At 45.2% G+C, this 17514-nt stretch overlaps 1 protein-coding gene across 1 annotated transcript; it reads right to left on the reverse strand.

Annotated features, from left to right (window-relative positions):
- Positions 1-329: 329 nt before the first annotated feature.
- ZNF331 (zinc finger protein 331) lies at positions 330-13641 on the reverse strand. The gene is given in 5 exon segments (NM_001103251.1): positions 330-2148; positions 4582-4717; positions 8283-8367; positions 11593-11664; positions 13593-13641. Coding segments are annotated over 3 exon segments (1461 nt in total). The 5' UTR covers positions 8292-8367; positions 11593-11664; positions 13593-13641; the 3' UTR covers positions 330-832.
- Between the last annotated feature and the right edge of the window lie 3873 nt (positions 13642-17514).

Consider the following 17514-nt stretch of genomic DNA (forward strand, 5'->3'; position numbering starts at 1 on the left):
CCGGAACTTCGAATTTTCAATAAATTCCAACTTAATAACTTTTCATTTCCCATTGAGAGTTTTCTGTGTGCTAAAAAATGTTGCCCGCCCCACGGTATGGCAATCTCCTCTATTTTCTTCTTCTTTTTTTGGGGTGCACTGTGTGGTTTGTGGGATCTTAGTTCCCTGACCAGGGACTGACCCTGCATCCTCCACAGTGGAAGCACAGAGTCTAACCACTGGACCACTAGGGAAGTCCCTATATTTTCTTATGGAACTCTGATAGGCTTTTCTCAACTCACTGCTCCTACAGGATGTCTTCCTCTAATAACTAATAGCAACGCTAATGCTAATGAGAACAACAACAGCAGCTAATATTTATTGAGCTTACACAATATTCCAGATACATGTTCAGGGAGTTCACATGTACCAAACTCATCTAATCACCATGACAGCAGTATTAGTTAGGTGTGATTAGCCCCACTTCACAAATAAAGCACAGCGGGTAAGAGCTCATTTTTCCAGTGTCTCTCAGGCAGTGAGAGGTGGGAGGGTGGTGGTAACAGGTTGGGGTAAGTGCCACAAGAAAAGCTCTCCCACACACATTCCACTACCAGAGTTTCACCTTAGAACACATTTGAAATACGACAGAGATGAAACGGTACTGGAAGGTTTCTATGCTCTCCTTGAAACTAACCTAATCCAGGAGATAACCGCTGACAGCTGAGTATGCTGTGATCAGTAAAAAAAAGCGATTTCTCCAAATTCACCACTCACACGACTTCTGATAGTCTGTAAGCAGAAGGGCGACCAGTGAAGGCTTCCTTGCATTCACTCTCAACACGAATCTTCCTCATGTCGTGGAAGAAACGAATGTTGAAGGGAGGCCTTTGTACACGAAAGGCTTTTCAACGGTGGGAATCCTCTCATCGTCTCGAAGGTGGATTCCGTGGTTACATGTGGCCTTTCCACATTCCTTACATTCAGAGGGCTTCTCACCAGTGTGGGTTTTCTGATGCTGTGTCAGCTGGTGGCTGTGACTGAAGGCCTTCCCACACTCCTGACACCCATAGGGCTTAAACCCCGTGTGAATGCGCTCGTGCTTGACGAGGCTAGAGCCATAGATGAAGGCCTTTCCACACTCCTTGCATCTGTAAGGCGTTTCGCCAGTGTGGATCCTCTCGTGCTGAGTGAGGTGGTAGCCGCAGTTAAAGGCCTTTCCGCATTCTGTACATTTATACGGCTTCTCCCCCGTGTGAATTCTCTCGTGCTTCACGAGACTCGAGCCCCAACGGAAGGCCTTCCCGCACTCCTTACACTCGTGAGGCTTCTCCCCCGTGTGGATTTTCTGATGCTGGGTGAGATAGTTGACGCGGGTGAAGGCCTTGCCGCACTCCTGGCACTCATAGGGCTTCTCCCCCGTGTGGATTCTCTTATGCTGCACGAGGCTCGAGCCACAGATGAAGGCCTTTCCGCAGTCCTTACACTCGAAGGGCTTCTCGCCACTGTGGATTCGCTTGTGCTGAATGAGTTTGTACACCCGGCTGAAGGTCTTGCCACAGTCTTTGCACTCGTAGTCCTTCTCACCGGTGTGGAACCTCTGATGCTGGGTGAGCTCGTCGCCGCGCCGGAAGGCCTTCCCGCAGTCCTTACACTCGTAAGGCTTCTCTCCTGTGTGGATTCTCCTATGGATCACGAGGCTCGAGCCCCATCGGAAGGCCTTCCCGCAGTCTTTACATTCATAAGGTTTCTCGCCAGTGTGGATTTTCTGATGCTGGGTAAGCTGATTGCCCCAACGGAAGGCCTTTTTACATTCTTTACATTGATAGGGTTTCTCACCTGTGTGAATTTTCTGATGCTGAGTAAGCTGATAGCCTCGGCTAAAAGCCTTCCCACATTCCTTACATTCATAGGAATTTTCCCTGTTAGGGAGTCTCTGCTGTGGCCGAACAGGGGTGCTTTCTCTATAAGCGGGGGTATCCCCACAGCTGATTATCCTTTGACTGGCACGTCCCTCTTGAGGGGCCCGTGATCTGTCCAGCTCACCTTCACATGTCCAGTCAAGGCCACGGGATTTACTTTTTCTATTTGAGGTCCGTTTGGAAAAATTCATCCCATAAGTGTTCTTTTGTGAAGGTAAACTCTTGGTCTCATATGGTGATTCCAAATCTGGAAAAAAAAAAAAAACCAAAACACACACACACAAAAACAAAAAAATCCAACATATTTTGTTATTATTTAAGGAAACAAAACCAAAACTAATCACAAACCAAAACCTTCTCTAACAGAAATAAAACTTCTCCAGTGGGAAAAATATGAATCACCTAGAGCTCTTATTAAGATGCAGATTCCATGTCTAGCATCACAATACTTAATGAGGAAGCACTGGAGACATTCCTGCTAAAATCAAACCCAAAAGGCACTGATTATTATTAATAGCTCTACTATTTCCTATCAGCTGTAACAATTAAGCAAAAAAAAAAAAAAAAACCCAAAACAAAAAAACCTGGAGGGACAAATTTCAAAAATGAAGATGAAAAAGATCACAATTTGTAGATGTGATGACAAGCCTGGAAAACCAAGAAAATCAAATATACTATGACTGTAAAAAACAAAAAGATATAGTTGGATGGTTGTATATATATACACACACACGTACTATCATTAAAAGTAATTCCTGATACAAAGATTCAACATTCAAAAGATGATGTGTAGAACTAAATTTAATAATAAGACTGTGAAACATTTATGAGGCAATGCTTAGAGAAATCTGAGCATCGATAAAGATGCTAACTCAAGGGACTACAAAACATCAAACATTTAAATTAATGAGTTCATAAAAACACTAAAAAAATGTTAAATGGCCAACTTAGAGCAGGCTAGGACACCAACCCTTTGTTATTAAAAGCTAATACTTTTTTTCCTTAAAAGAACAAAGATTTACCTTTCAATGTGAGCAGTTTCACTACACCACTAATAAGCAGGTGGATCATGGTTTCTCTTTAAAGAATTATTACAGTGAACAAATGAAGAGGCAATGATAGAATATCATCATTTTGAACCCCAATGAAATACTGAATCTTGGTACTGAGTGTCAGCAACTGCTAATGACACAAAAAGAGACACAAGCAGATGTTGCTTCATGATGGAAGAATAGAGCACCCAAGAAGCAGTATCACCAAAAATAATAATTATTATTATATAATGAAGAAAGCACGTGAAGCTATGAAAATAACCACATTTCAGAAACTACTGATGGCACAGGGTCCTGTTTCCTATGCCCTTGTCTCTCAACAGGGGTGAAACATGAGAAGGAAAATCAACTGGAAGGGAAACGGGTGAAGATCAAGTTCAAGGTGGTAACTTCTTCCTCAGAGGCCCTGGGCCTGAGACCTTTGTGGGGAGCCCCCCAAACACCTCAGGGGGGCAGCTGCTCCTTGTCCAAGGTCTGCTCTGCATTGTTTTGGTATCTTTCCCCCTCAACCATCAAAGCTCTCTCCCTTGCTTCCATAAGAGCATTGTGTCTGGCATAGAAATGAGATGTCTTGCTTTCAAAAGAAGAGAAACGCCACAAGAGGCAGAACTTGGGAAAAAACTTGTTGGCACAAGATTTTTTTGATTGCATTTCAGTCAAATGTGTCATAATCTAAATGTCAAAATGATAAAAGACTTCAGGAAACAGAAGGGATTGGAGGACAGAGAGGAAACCAGCTGGGTAGTAGAACATGCCTCTATACAATATGCCTCAAATCTGGGGCATGGATGGATGGATTTGGGGGCCAGAAACCTTAGGTTCCATTTTTGCTTCTGCCTCCTTGACTGACCGTCACCCTGTGCCCTAGCATACTGATCTATAGTAATATAGTAACTGTTCCTATCTCATAAACTAGTGAGAATGGGATGAAAGGTATTAATACACACACACACCATGCTCAGGATGCTTCCTGGCATATAGTAAGCACAATATTAGCCATGCATATTATGGCTGTTATTTCGCTAACAGAAAAATAAGAAATTTCCTTAGATGTTTACAGGATGATATCATCTGGTGTTTAACTCAGAATTCACAGATTACAACTTTCAACCTCACTTCAGGTCCAGTGTGTAGGGAGTGGAATATGCTCAGTGTGGTTTTACATGGATTCTGTTTGTTCAGTTTGCATCTACAGAGGCTGGTATGCTAGAGAAACTCATGTCATGTGTCAGGCCATCTTCCCTTAAGGTAGGTCCCCACAGTACCACCAACAGCAATCTGGGTGTAAACGTGGGCTCATAGCATGAAGCTTGGTTTCTCCAAAGATGGTCATGAAATAAATAAGTACATTTATTTTCATAAGCTAAATAACCCTAATCAACCCTTTGGTCATTAAGGAAGAGAAATAATTACATGAGGGCCAGACAGCAGTAGGAAGACTGCTGATGGGTGAGGAGGTACAGGTGTACACGTGATGCCCGTTTCCGACTGGACAAAGCTCAAAATGTCCCTTGGGAGCAGGAAGAAAGAAATTCAATGAGGCTCTTGAAAGGTGGTCCTGAAGCTCACCGTGGAGGGAGCTGATGGTGCGAGCACAGAGTCTGGGTTGTCCTAGGCAAGGAACTTACCAAGTGAGACCAGGTTACTGTAGTTCTCCAGCATCACATCCCAGTACAAGTCCCTCTGCCTGGAGTCCAGACATGCCCACTCCTCCTGAGAGAAGTCGATGGCCACATCCGAGAAGGTCACCAAACCCTTGCGTCCCTGATGGAGGAGAAGGACATAACTTGAAGATGAAGGAGGGGGAGGGAGGCCCCTACTCTGTGCAGGGGTGGACACAGTGAGCAGATTAGAGGCCTGGGACCTGGGTGGGGGCCAGGGAGGTCACCGCTGCGACTGACGCTTAGCCCCTCCTGCTGCAAGGAAGACAATCGACACCCTGGGGAACTCTAACCATGCCATTCTGCCAGGAAATGGCTAAAACGAGCCCAGGTTTCTCTTGTTCACAAGTACCGAGCCTGCTACATGCCTGTCTCATAAATTCTCAGCAAGTGTGCATTCCTATAGCATTTCTGTTCTCTTTAAGGAGAAAGGAAAAAAAAAAAGCCAGGGGTTTGCTTCCTGAATATAAAATCTTTTATCTTAGAAAATCAGGATTGCAGGTTTGAACGTTTTCAAGCTTCAGGCTCATCATTTTGACAGGTTATCTTTTACACAGTCGGCCTTTGTGATGACAAAAGCAGTTTTTTTTTTTTTTTTTTTTTTACTCCATCATATTGAGAGGGTAACAGGCAGGAAGGCCAGGGGTCTCCAAAGGAGGAAACAGGCTGCAACTGTTTAATCTCGCCCTGAAGCGGCAGGAAGAAACAAACTACAAGTGACAGATTTTTTTGTCTATACAAAATTAAAAGGGGGTTTCTCTTAAAATTCTGTGTTGCCATGACGATACCTAGTTCCACCTGAACTCAACTTTTCTCAAACCTTGAGCTAACCAATGTGCTTTTCTTATGGAAATGCTTTTCTTAAGCTTATGTTAATGAAATTATGTATTTGCTTTGGAATTTGCCTTTCTTCAAAATGGTTCCACCTAACACTAACTTTTTTTCTTTTCTCAAACCTTGGGCTGATAACAGCTCAACAAACCAGTATTCATATCAATTGTTTTATGGCTGGGGGAGGACACACCTGTTCTATCCTACCTCAAAAATGCATATTGTGGGGGGGTGGGACTGGTGAAACTCCCTCAGCCTTGAGGTGAAACTCCCTCACCTCTCTTATCTGATTAATAGCTTTCTAACAAACAAAAAGATGGGCTCAATAAAGGACAGAAATGGTATGGACCTAACAGAAGCAGAAGATGTTAAGAAGAGATGGCAAGAATACACAGAAGAACTGTACAAAAAAGATCTTCACAACCCAGAAATTCACAATGGTGTGATCACTGACCCGGAGCCAGACATCCTGGAATGTGAAGTGGAGTGGGTCTTAGAAAGCATCACTACGAACAAAGCTAGTGGACGTGATGGAATTCCAGTGGAGCTATTTCAAATCCTGAAAGATGATGCTGTGAAAGTGCTGCATGCAATATGCCAGCACATTTGGAGAACTCCGCAGTGGCCACAGGACTGGAAAAGGTCAGTTTTCATTCCAATCCCAAAGAAAGGCAATGCCAAAGAATGCTCAAACTACCGCACAATTGCACTCATCTCACACGCTAGTAATGCTCAAAATTCTCCAAGCCAGGCTTCAGCAATACGTGAACGGTGAACTTCCTAATGTTCAAGCTGATTTTAGAAAAGGCAGAGGAACCAGAGATCAAATTGCCAACATCCACTGGATCATGGAAAAAGCAAGAGAGTTCCAGAAAAACATCTATTTCTGCTTTATTGACTATGCCAAAACCTTTGACTGTGTGGATCACAAGAAACTGTGGAAAATTCTGAAAGAGATGGGAATACCAGACCATCTGATCTGCCTCTTGAGAAATCTGTATGCAGGTCAGGAAGCAACAGTTAGAACTGGACATGGAACAACACACTGATTCCAAATAGGAAAAGGAGTACGTCAAGGCTGTATAGTGTCACTCTGCTTATTTAACTTCTATGCAGAGTACATCATGAGAAACGCTGGGCTGGAAGAAGCACAAGCTGGAATCAAGATTGCCGGGAGAAATATCAATAACCTCAGATATGCAGATGACACCACCCTTATGGCAGAAAGTGAAGAGGAACTCAAAAGTCTCTTGATGAAAGTGAAAGTGGAGAGTGAAAAAGTTGGCTTAAAGCTCAACATTCAGAAAACGAAGATCATGGCATCTGGTCCCATCACTTCATAGGAAATAGATGGGGAAACGGTGTCAGACTTTATTTTTTGGGGCTCCAAAATCACTGCAGATGGTGACTGCAGCCATGAAATTAAAAGACGCTTACTCCTTGTAAGGAAAGTTATGACCAACCTAGATAGCATATTCAAAAGCAGAGACATTACTTTGCCAACAAAGGTCCGTCTAGTCAAGGCTATGGTTTTTCCTGTGGTCATGTATGGATGTGAGAGTTGGACTGTGAAGAAGGCTGAGCACCGAAGTATTGATGTTTGAACTGTGGTGTTGGAGAAGACTCTTGAGAGTCCCTTGGACTGCAAGGAGATCCAACCAGTCCATTCTGAAGGAGATGAGCCCTGGGATTTCTTTGGAAGGAATGATGCTAAAGCTGCAACTCCAGTACTTTGGCCACCTCATGCAAAGAGTTGACTCATTGGAAAAGACTCTGATGCTGGGAGGGATTGGGGGCAGGAGGAGAAAGGGACGACAGAGGATGAGATGGCTGGATGGCATCACTGACTCGATGGACGTGAGTCTGGGTGAACTCCAGGAGTTGGTGATGGACAGGGAGGCCTGACGTGCTGAGATTCATGGGGTTGCAAAGAGTCGGACACGACTGAGCGACTGAACTGAACTGAATAAACAAAAAACAGCTTGCTAAAATCTAACAAGGGGGGCACTCTCCATCCCCCTTCTGATGTCTATGTCAGAAGCTTCTCTGTCTCTTAATAAAACTCTACTACACAAAAGTTTTTGAGTGATCAAGCCTGGTCCCTGATTCTGAAGCTAAATCTTCTTCCGAGATCACAAATCTGACACTGTTCACTGTAAGTTGTCAATATGAACGGATTAGACTGAATTATTACAGTCACACATTTAGATTGAGTCAAATGTCTTTAAGTTCCCCAATTCCAGGAGTATATGGTCATCTATTACTTTTACCTGAAATGACCTTCTTACCTGTTAATCATCCACTAACCCTGCCTTTTCTTTTTTCCTGATTTAGAGGAAATAAGTATTAAACGATTTGGAAACACAGAGACAGGTCTGTTTAAAACAAAATTCATCTCCTGAGTCCCCTGACAGGAACATGATCTGAGCCAGGGCTTCATCACACTCCAATTCTTCGTAAAGGATGATGAGCCTGGGAAGATCAGTGGAGGTGAAAGAGGAATCTCATGTGGTCACATGGGACCAACATCTAGAACTCATCAAATTGTGGACCTGACTCAAATACTTCTCAAGGTAGTTTCTGCTTCCATTGTTGCAATTACTCTTGACCAAAAAAGTGAGCAGAGGAGAGACACTGAGTAACTAGGTCAAGGGTTCAGTGAAAAACTTCAGCCACAGAGGTGGGCACAGGGCTACATGGCATCATTATTTGCTGGAGCAGGAAGAGCAGGGGAGCAGGTCTTCGGTGGGACTCACTTGGGCAGGAGGCTTCACAGTATTTCACTGAAGTATGCACAGGACCCAGACATCACAGCTCAAGATGCAAAACATACTCACGTGGGCCATAGTTCTAGAATTCAAGGACTGATCAGTGCTCCTGGGGTCGCCCTTACTGAAGACACAAAATCCAGAGATGCCAGATCTACAAGAGGAAAACGAGGCGTGAAAATAAGTGCACCCTGGTCCCCAAATGACTTAGTACAGCCTTCTCACTCCTCTACCTTCACTGCCAAAGAACCCCATCTTCTTCCCCTACAAGCTCCCCAACAAAAACACACCTGGAGAAGATTAAAAGGGTTCTGGAAAAATCAAGTTCTCCCTGAAACTCCAGGAAACCCAGCTGATGGGGCAGAGGAGCTTTTATGTCTTGAAATTAGATCTGACACTGGAGTGGGAGGATTCCTGGCCAGCTCCCTGGTGAGGGATATGGTTGAAAATCCGGCCTTGACCAAAGAGAGGTGCGGCCTTGGCCCTCAGCCTCTGAGAGGTAATGGACATTGCACATAACAGGGATGTCTTTGTGTGGGTAGGGGCAGGCCACACCACACCTTAGGGTGGGAGCTGGCCATACCAGGAAGACCACTCAGGTGATGGGTGGGGATGGGGAGACCATGGGTCATGGGCTATGAGTTGACTTGGGGACTGAGATCAACATCTGGACAACAAATCAATCACCTACGTCCACAGGACCAATCAATTATGTCCATGTGATGAAGCCGCAGTGAAAACTCCAAACACTGAAGCTCAGGTGTGCTTCCTTGGCTGGCAGTACTCTGAGCATACTGTCACTCGCTGATGTTGGCACAATAGCTGGCGTCCTGACTTCACCGGGAGAAGGCATCGGAAGCCCCAGGGTGGGAACTTGCTGGGCCTTACCCTGTGCACCTGCCTCCTTGGCGGCTGTTAGTCTGCATCCTTGCCCTGTCATTCACAGCAACCGGGAATGGAGCAGCGTTTGGTGAGTTCCAGGAGTCCCTTCTAGTCCTGAGTTATGAAACCTCAGGGTGGTTTAGGGAAGCTCCTGAACCTACCTTTGGTGTGATGACAGAGGGGGGTTTTGTGTGGAGACCAGGCCCTCAAATTTCACTGATGGAGGCTGGGGGACTCTGGGCAGAGGGCCCGTTACGGTCATTCACACCATCCAGGGTGGGAGGGGCTGCACCATGCCAACTCGAGCTCTTCCGGCCTGTGGTCAGGGTGAAGTCACCAGGACTTGGCAGGCGGACAAGGCGGAGAGAGAACTACCCAGATAGGGTCTGGCATTTGGAATCCAGCAAAGCTGGCTGCATAAATACATGCAGAATATCAAAGTGAAAATGTACTAGAGGGCTATTCAATGCTAAGTCAGAAGAAATACTTGAAGACATGAACAAATTTTCAGGTTATATTGTCAGTAGGAAAATCAGGCTATCGAAACGATGTTTCTCAATATGCATATATACATATTTATATACAATACACACCATAATCAAGATATCTGTATCTATATAAACACACATACATGTTGAGACAGATTCTCAAAAGATAAAGTTCCACTCTCTTTTTCAAAGAGGACCTCTTGAACTTGCAGAAATATCTCTGAATACCTTATTTTGGGGATTTTTTTTTTTTTAATCTGAATAACATCTCATTTCTTTTTACTTCCTAATACCTAAACCAACTCTGTGATGTCTACATCCTCCCACATACATTGGAGGACTGACTGGGAAAAAAATGGCTAAAATGCCAAGATGCCCCGCAGATACTGATAAGTACCTTGATGCTGCTTAGTCTTAGTCTTGAAGGGAGGGTGAACTCTGCTTTTGAATCTGTCCTTCAGCCAGTGTCCTGTAGATAAACACTAAATAACCTAACCCTGTTAGTGTTCTCGTTGCATGCAATGCTATTAGAAGAAAATATGTAAGGTATAAAACATAGAAAATAAATTCATTTATTGACACATAGAATCCGTCAGTTGGAAGTACTTTGGTTATGATCTGACATCATGAGAATGAAGCCCTCTTCCTAGCAGCTCTCAGGGTACATCACCCAGAATTCTCCAAACCCGTAAATGCATAAGCTTATGAGGAAAACCTCATTCCAACAGAGGGGCAGCCTACAAAATACCTGACCAGTTCCTCTTAAAACCACCAATGTTGTCAGAAACAAGGGAAGTACGAGAAATCAACAGAGCCTAGAGGAGCTTAAGGAGACACGACTACATGACTTTGTGGTGTCCTGGATGGGATCCCAGGATCCCACAGATGACAACCACTGTTTAAAAACTAGGGAAGCCTGTGGGACTTCCCTGGTGGTCCAGCGGTCAAGATGTTGGCAGTTCCACTGCAGGGTGTGAGGGTTCGATCCCTGGTGGGGGAACTAATATCCTACATGCCTTGCAGCCAGATAATAACAAAAAACTAAATAAATAAACGTAGTCAAAACTGTTTAAAAAAAAAGCACTAAGGAAACCTGAATAAAGCATGGATTTCAGTTAACAGTAAGGTTCCAGAACTGGTTCATTAATTGTAACTAATATCCCATACTAATATGAGTTGTAAATAATAGGAGAAACTGGGTGCAGGGCACCTGGGAATTCTGTGTACTCTTTGCAATTTTTCTGTAAAACTAAAATTGTTCTAACTGGAAAAAAAAAGTAAAATGGTTCTAAAGAATACAATCTATTAAAAAGAACAATTTGCAACCACATGTGGCCCACAAACCACAAAATATTTAATATGTGACCCTTTAGAGAAAAGGTTTGCCAAACCCTGCTCGAGATCCAGAACCCACACGCATCATCAAACCATACTGCCTCTCATCATTCGTAAAAAGATGTAACTGAAACTGTCAGACCTCAAATAAGACCTAGCTGATACAACAAATTTCTATTTACTGATTACTAGAGGAAAAAAAAACCTTGCCTTCAATGACAAAGACCTTTGCTCAAACTCCATTCTAAAAAACCTCACAAAGCTGAACACTTCGTCATTAACTGACTAAAATAATCAAACCCTTCTCCTTTCTTACTGTGCTCTGAAAGTCAGTGCTGTGCAAAAGACCAAAGATATGTAGCCTTTGATTCCACCTAAAAATTAATATCATAATGATATTATATTATCATATCACATGCTAAAACTGCTAACATTAACCTCCCAGTGGTATCCCTCGATCCTATTGGATTCTTAGAAGATCACACAGGAGGATGTGAACAATTTGCCTACTGAATACGTGAGTACTCATGGGAGAGGGCTGGTCAATGGGGAAGACACCTGCACAACTGCTTGGGAAGCAATTACTGAGTTAATACAGAGGACATTTCAGGTCAAGGAAAGCAAATATTCTTAAGTGCTAAAGATTCAGGTCATTTACTGAACAAAAAGTTCACCTGGGACTTGATGTGAAGATCTGTGATAATCTGTCTTCTTCTTCAGGATGCTTTTTCTGGAGGATAGCTGGCCTGGAGGAAAGAAAGGACAGAATGAGACGCTGGGGCCTTTCCGGAGCACAGACTACATCAGGAAATACCCTCCCATTTCCAGTCTCCAAATGAAGTAATTGCTTTCCTCAAAGACCAAATTGGCAAACCAAAAACTATACTCCCTGATACATAACTGTACTTTTTTGTTGCCTGCTTAAGTTCAGCTATTTCACACCAGTAGTTTTGAACCAAACCCTTTGAGGGAAAGCTGTGTCAGTCTTGAAAAATAGAAGTTACATAGTTAAAGGCCATAAAGAGATATTTTCATCCTTCCTAAAGAGAATAGACTTTAAGCAGTGAGCTTCACACAGAAAAATCTAATTAAAGAGCTAAAATTAATTTTAAGGAAAGCATGGGCCCAACCCTGGGTGAGAGCATAAGTCTTTATAAAGCTTAAAAAAAAAAAAAAGAGAGAGAGAGAGAGAAAATACCCTCCAAGACCGCATCTAAGATGTGGTACATATGTACAGTGGAATATTACTCAGTCATAAAAAGGAATGAAACTGGATCATTTGTAGAGACATGGATGGACCTACAGTCTCTCAGAGTGAAGTTAGAAAAACCATTATCATATATTAATGCATATGTGTGGAATCTAGAAAAATGGTACAGATGAACCTAGTTCCAGGGCAGGAATGGAGACAGGGACCTACAGAATGGACATGTGGACACAGAGCTGGGGCAGGGAGAGGTGGGTGGGACGAACTGGGAGATTAGGACTGACATACACACACTACCAAGTGTAAAACAACCAGGGGGAGCTGCTGTATAGCACAGGAGCTCAGCTTGGTGCTCTGTGATGACCTAGAGGGGTGGGACTGGTGGGGGTCCTGGGAGGCAGGTCCAAGAGGAAGGGGATATAAGTATACTTACAGCTGATCCACTTCGTTGTATAGCAGAAACTAACACAACATTGCAAAGCAATTATACTCAAAAAAAGAAAAAAAGCACCAAAAACAAGAAGGGTGCACCCAGATGTATTTCAGAGATTCCGGGAGACTAGGCTCTACTAATTGGGGGTACCCCGCCACCCCGTCCCCGCACCTCCCAGGTCAGGGACCTCTCCCTTTCAAAACAGAATCTCCGCCTCCCCCGCCCCGAGACCCTTCCATCTTGTCACTCAGGTGGCCTGGACTTTAGAAGGACGGCACCTCTAGCTCATCTGCCGCCATCTCATGACGAGACCTGTGTTAATTCCTGTCATTTTCTTTTCATTAAAGGGTTCGGGCTCCCACGTCTCTTGGAGGCCGCTGTGCCCCCGCAAGTACTGCACGGTGGGAACGTGAGGGCGGAGGGACCAGCGGAGACACCGGAGCTACAGGTGATACCGTCACACACCCCCTCCCCGTGCTCACACACCCGGGGGCCAGCCTGCACCTGTCACAGCTGAACAAACTCACACACCGCGGCTGCGACACACCGCCTGACGCCCCCGCCAGAGACACGGCGCCCGGCTCCGCCAATCCCACAGACACGTCAAGGCGGCTCTCTCAGCCCCGCCGTCCCCGCCAGAGCCCACGCGCGTGGAACTCACGCGGAGCGGAGGCGTCCGAGCCCGAGGCTCACACGCACCGGGGATGGGTGGTGGGGCACAGCCGCAGGGATGGGGCCGGGTCGCCTCCCCCGTTCACACACTCACGCGCAAGTGCGTCACAACCGCAGGGACCCGGCCCGTGTCCCTCACCTACGCCCACGCGCACCTTAGTCTGTAGACAAGGCCGAGCCCCATCACACACACACACACACACACACACATACACACACACACGCACACGCTCGCACTCCCTCCGCAGCGGCTCCCGAAGCCACAGGCCGACGCTCCGTTTCGGGGCTCTTGGCCTTTTCCCTCACCGCCACCGCCCATTGCCTTCCACTTCAGGTTTCCTCCCGGGATGCTAATTACTCACCGCTCTGGGCCCAACAACTAACAGGCAGGGAGGGAGCGCAGGCGTGCAGGTTAACTCCGGACAGCGTCGCCAGGAAACCAGAGCTTGAAAAAAAAAAAAAAAACGACGCGCAGAAAGCGCGTCTCCCAGCATGCAACTCCCGGCGAGGCTAACGGGCTCGTGCCCTGAGCCCTCTGGGAAACGTAGTCCAAAAAACGGGGAATTTGCGGAGCTGAAAGCTCATGGCCTCTTTTTCCCAGCATGCAACTCCGCAACGGCCCCACTAGAGCTGTGCCTCAGAGCCTTCTGGGAAGTGTAGTTCTCATCTCAGGTAATACACACGGTTCCTCAGAAGGCATCCCTCCCTGCATATAAAAAGGAGCTGTGGCCCCCAGACTTGCGACCGAGTGTATTGCAGAGTCGCAGGGTTTGTAAATGTTGGGAGCCCTGCCAGCCGTTCAGATTTCTTTTCTTTTATTACTCATTTTAGTATTAGTATCATTACTGCTGCTGCTGCTAAGTCGCTTCAGTCGTGTCCGACTCTCTGCGACCCCATAGACGGCAGCCCACCAGGCTTCCCTGTCCCTGGGATTCTCCAGGCAAGAACATTGAAGTGGGTTGCCATTTCCGTCTCCAATGCATGAAAGTGAAAAGTGAAAGTGAAGTCGCCCAGTCGTGTCCGACTCTAGCGACTACTACTACTTAAAAAAAGAAAAAACCTTTTTATTTTATACTGGAGTATAAATGCAACCCACACCAGTATTGTTTGCCTGGAAAATTCTAAGGACAGAGGAGCCTGGCGAGCTGCAGTCTATGAGGATGCAAAGAGTCAGACAGGGCTGAGCACAAATTACACTTATAGCTGATTAATAATGTGGTGATAGTTTCGGGTAGACAGCAAAGGGACTCAGCCATGCATATATATGTATCCATTTTCCCCCAAACTCCCCTCCCATCCAGGCTGTCACATGACTTTGAGCAGAGTTCCCTGTGTTATACAGTAGGACCTTGTTGATTATTCATCTTAAATATAGCAGAGTGTGCATGTCCATCCCAAACTTCCTATCACTTTCTTCCTCCTTCTAACAGGAATAAAAGCTTTATTAAGTTCTTACATATACATGTAAGTTCTTACATGTACATCTTGGACTTCCCAGATGGCACTAATAGTAAAGAACCCCCCCCTGCAAATACAGGGTTTGATCCCTGGGTCAGGAAGATCATCTGGAGGAGGGCATGGCAACCCACTCCAGTATTCTTGCCTGGAGAATCCTGTGGACAGAGGAGCCTGGCGGGCTACAGTCCATCAGGTCGCACAGAGACAGATGCAGCTGAAGCAACTTAGCATGCACACATGTACGTGAGAGCTTTCAGAAGAGAATGAAGATCTGAAGAATTGACCAGAGCAGTAAGCTTTTATACCTTTTAGACAAAGAAAGGATAAATTTGTTAAGTATTGACAGTGCAATGGGCAAGTGAGAGTCCAATTAGGGCTTGGTAATCAACCAGTCCATTCTGAAGGAGATCAGTCCTGGGATTTCTTTGGAAGGAATGATGCTAAAGCTGAAACTCCAGTACTTTGGCCACCTCATGCGAAGAGTTGACTCATTGGAAAAGACCCTGATGCTGGGAGGAATTGGGGGCAGGAGGAGAAGGGGACGACAGAAGATGAGATGGCTGGATGGCATCACTGACTCGATGGACGTGAGTCTGAGTGAACTCCGGGAGTTGGTGATGGACAGGGAGGCCTGGCGTGCTGCGATTCATGGGGTCGCAAAGAGTCGGACACGACTGAGCGACTGAACTGAACTGAATCCTTATTTTTTAGACTTCCCTGGTGGGTCAGTAGTAAAGAACCCACTGCCTGCCAATGCAGGAGACACAGGAGACTCAGGTTTGATCCCTGGAAGCACCGAGAACGGTGGGGTTAAGCATGGCTGCTTTCATGGGCAGATAGAGGAAAGCCTCTTATCCCAGTCACTCTCTAGATGGTGGTAGCTACAAAGAGAAATAGGCAACAGAGACCTTGGGGTGAAGAGCCAAAGGAAAATGAAACGTCCCTGGGACCTAGACAACCCTTCATGGTAGCCCTTCATAATTACCCTTTGAATTCTTTCAAACACTTGGAAATTGTAATATTGCTAGAGCATCTCATATTTTCAGGTGTTTAAATCCCTCAGTTCAGTTCAGTTCAGTCGCTCAGTCATGTCCGACTCTTTGTGACCCCATGAACTGCAGCATGCCAGGCCTCCCTGTCCATCATCAACTCCCAGAGTTCACTCAAACTCACATCCATCGAGTCAGTGATGCCATCCAGCCATCTCATCCTCTGTCGTCCCCTTCACTACCTGCCCCCAAACCCTCCCCGCATCAGAGTCTTTTCCAATGAGTCAACTCTTAGCATGAGGTGGCCAAAGTACTGGAGTTTCAGCTTTAGCATCATTCCTTCCAAAGAAATCCCAGGGCTGATCTCCTACAGAATGGACTGGTTGGATCTCCTTGCAGTCCAAGGGACTCTCAAGAGTCTTCTCCAACACCACAGTTCAAAAGCATCAATTCTTCGGCGCTCAGCTATCTTCACAGTCCAACTCTCACATCCATACATGACTACTTGGCAAAGTAATGTCTCTGCTTTTGAATATGCTATCTAGGTTGGTCATAACTTTCCTTCCAAGGAGTAAGTGTGTTTTAATTTCATGGCTGCAATCATCTGCAGTGATTCTGGAGTCAGAAAAAATAAAATCTGACACTGTTTCTACTGTTTCCCCATCTATTTCCCATGAAGTGATGGGACAAGATGCCATGATCTTCGTTTTCTGAATGTTCAGCTTTAAGACAACTTTTTCACTCTCCTCTTTCATCAAGAGGCTTTTTAGTTCCTCTTCACTTTCTGCCAAAAGAGTGGTGTCATCTGCATATCTGAAGTTATTGATATTTCTCCCGGCAATCTTGATTCCAGCTTGTGCTTCTTCCAGCCCAGCATTTCTCATGATGTACTCTGCATATAAGTTAAATAAACAGGGTGACAATATACAGCCTTGACATACTCCTTTTCCTATTTGGAACCAGTGTGTTGTTCCATGTCCAGTTCTGACTGTTGCTTCCTGACCTGCATATAGGTTTCTCAAGAGGCAGGTCAGGTGGTCTAGTATTCCCATCTCTTTCAGAATTTCCCACAGTTTATTGTGATCCACACAAAGGCTTTGACATAGTCAATAAAGCAGAAATAGATGTTTTTCTGGAACTCTCTTGCTTTTTCCATGATCCAGCAGATGTTGGCAATTTGATCTCTGGATTCTCTGCCTTTTCTGAAATCAGCTTGAACATCCCTGCTGCTGCTGCTGCTAAGTCGCTTCAGTCGTGTCCACTCTGTGCAACCCCATAGATGGTAGTGACCACTTAAATATATAAATATCAACTTGTTTTTGGAAAGAATTCACACCAGGTGGCGCTAGTGTTAAAGAACCACCTGCAAAAGCAGGAGCTGAAAGAGACACAGGTTTGATCCCTGGGTTGAGATGATCCCCTGGAGGAGGGCATGGCAACCCACTCCAGAATTCTTGCCTGGAGAATCCCATGGACAGCGGAGCCTGGAAGGCTACAGTCCATAGCGTCGCAAAGAGTTAAACATGACTGAAGCGACTTAGCATGCGCTCACAAACAGGGAAGGAAGTTAACATAACAAAACAGAAACTTTTGGACGAATTCAACGTCCTGTTATTTTTCTTTGCTGCTTCGAAATTTATAGCAGGAATTGATATGCTTCATGAAATATTGAATACTTCCCTGTCTTTGTGTTCACCATAAAGAAGGCTGAGCACCGAAGAATTGATGCTTTCAAATTGTGATGCTGGAGAAGACTCTTGAGAGTCACTTGGACAGCAAGGAGATCAAGCCAGTTAGTCCTAAAGGAAATGAATTGCAAGGACTGATGCTGAAGCCG

Source organism: Bos taurus, chromosome 18, assembly GCF_002263795.3.
Source record: "Bos taurus isolate L1 Dominette 01449 registration number 42190680 breed Hereford chromosome 18, ARS-UCD2.0, whole genome shotgun sequence".
NCBI classification, from domain to species: Eukaryota; Metazoa; Chordata; class Mammalia; order Artiodactyla; family Bovidae; genus Bos; species Bos taurus.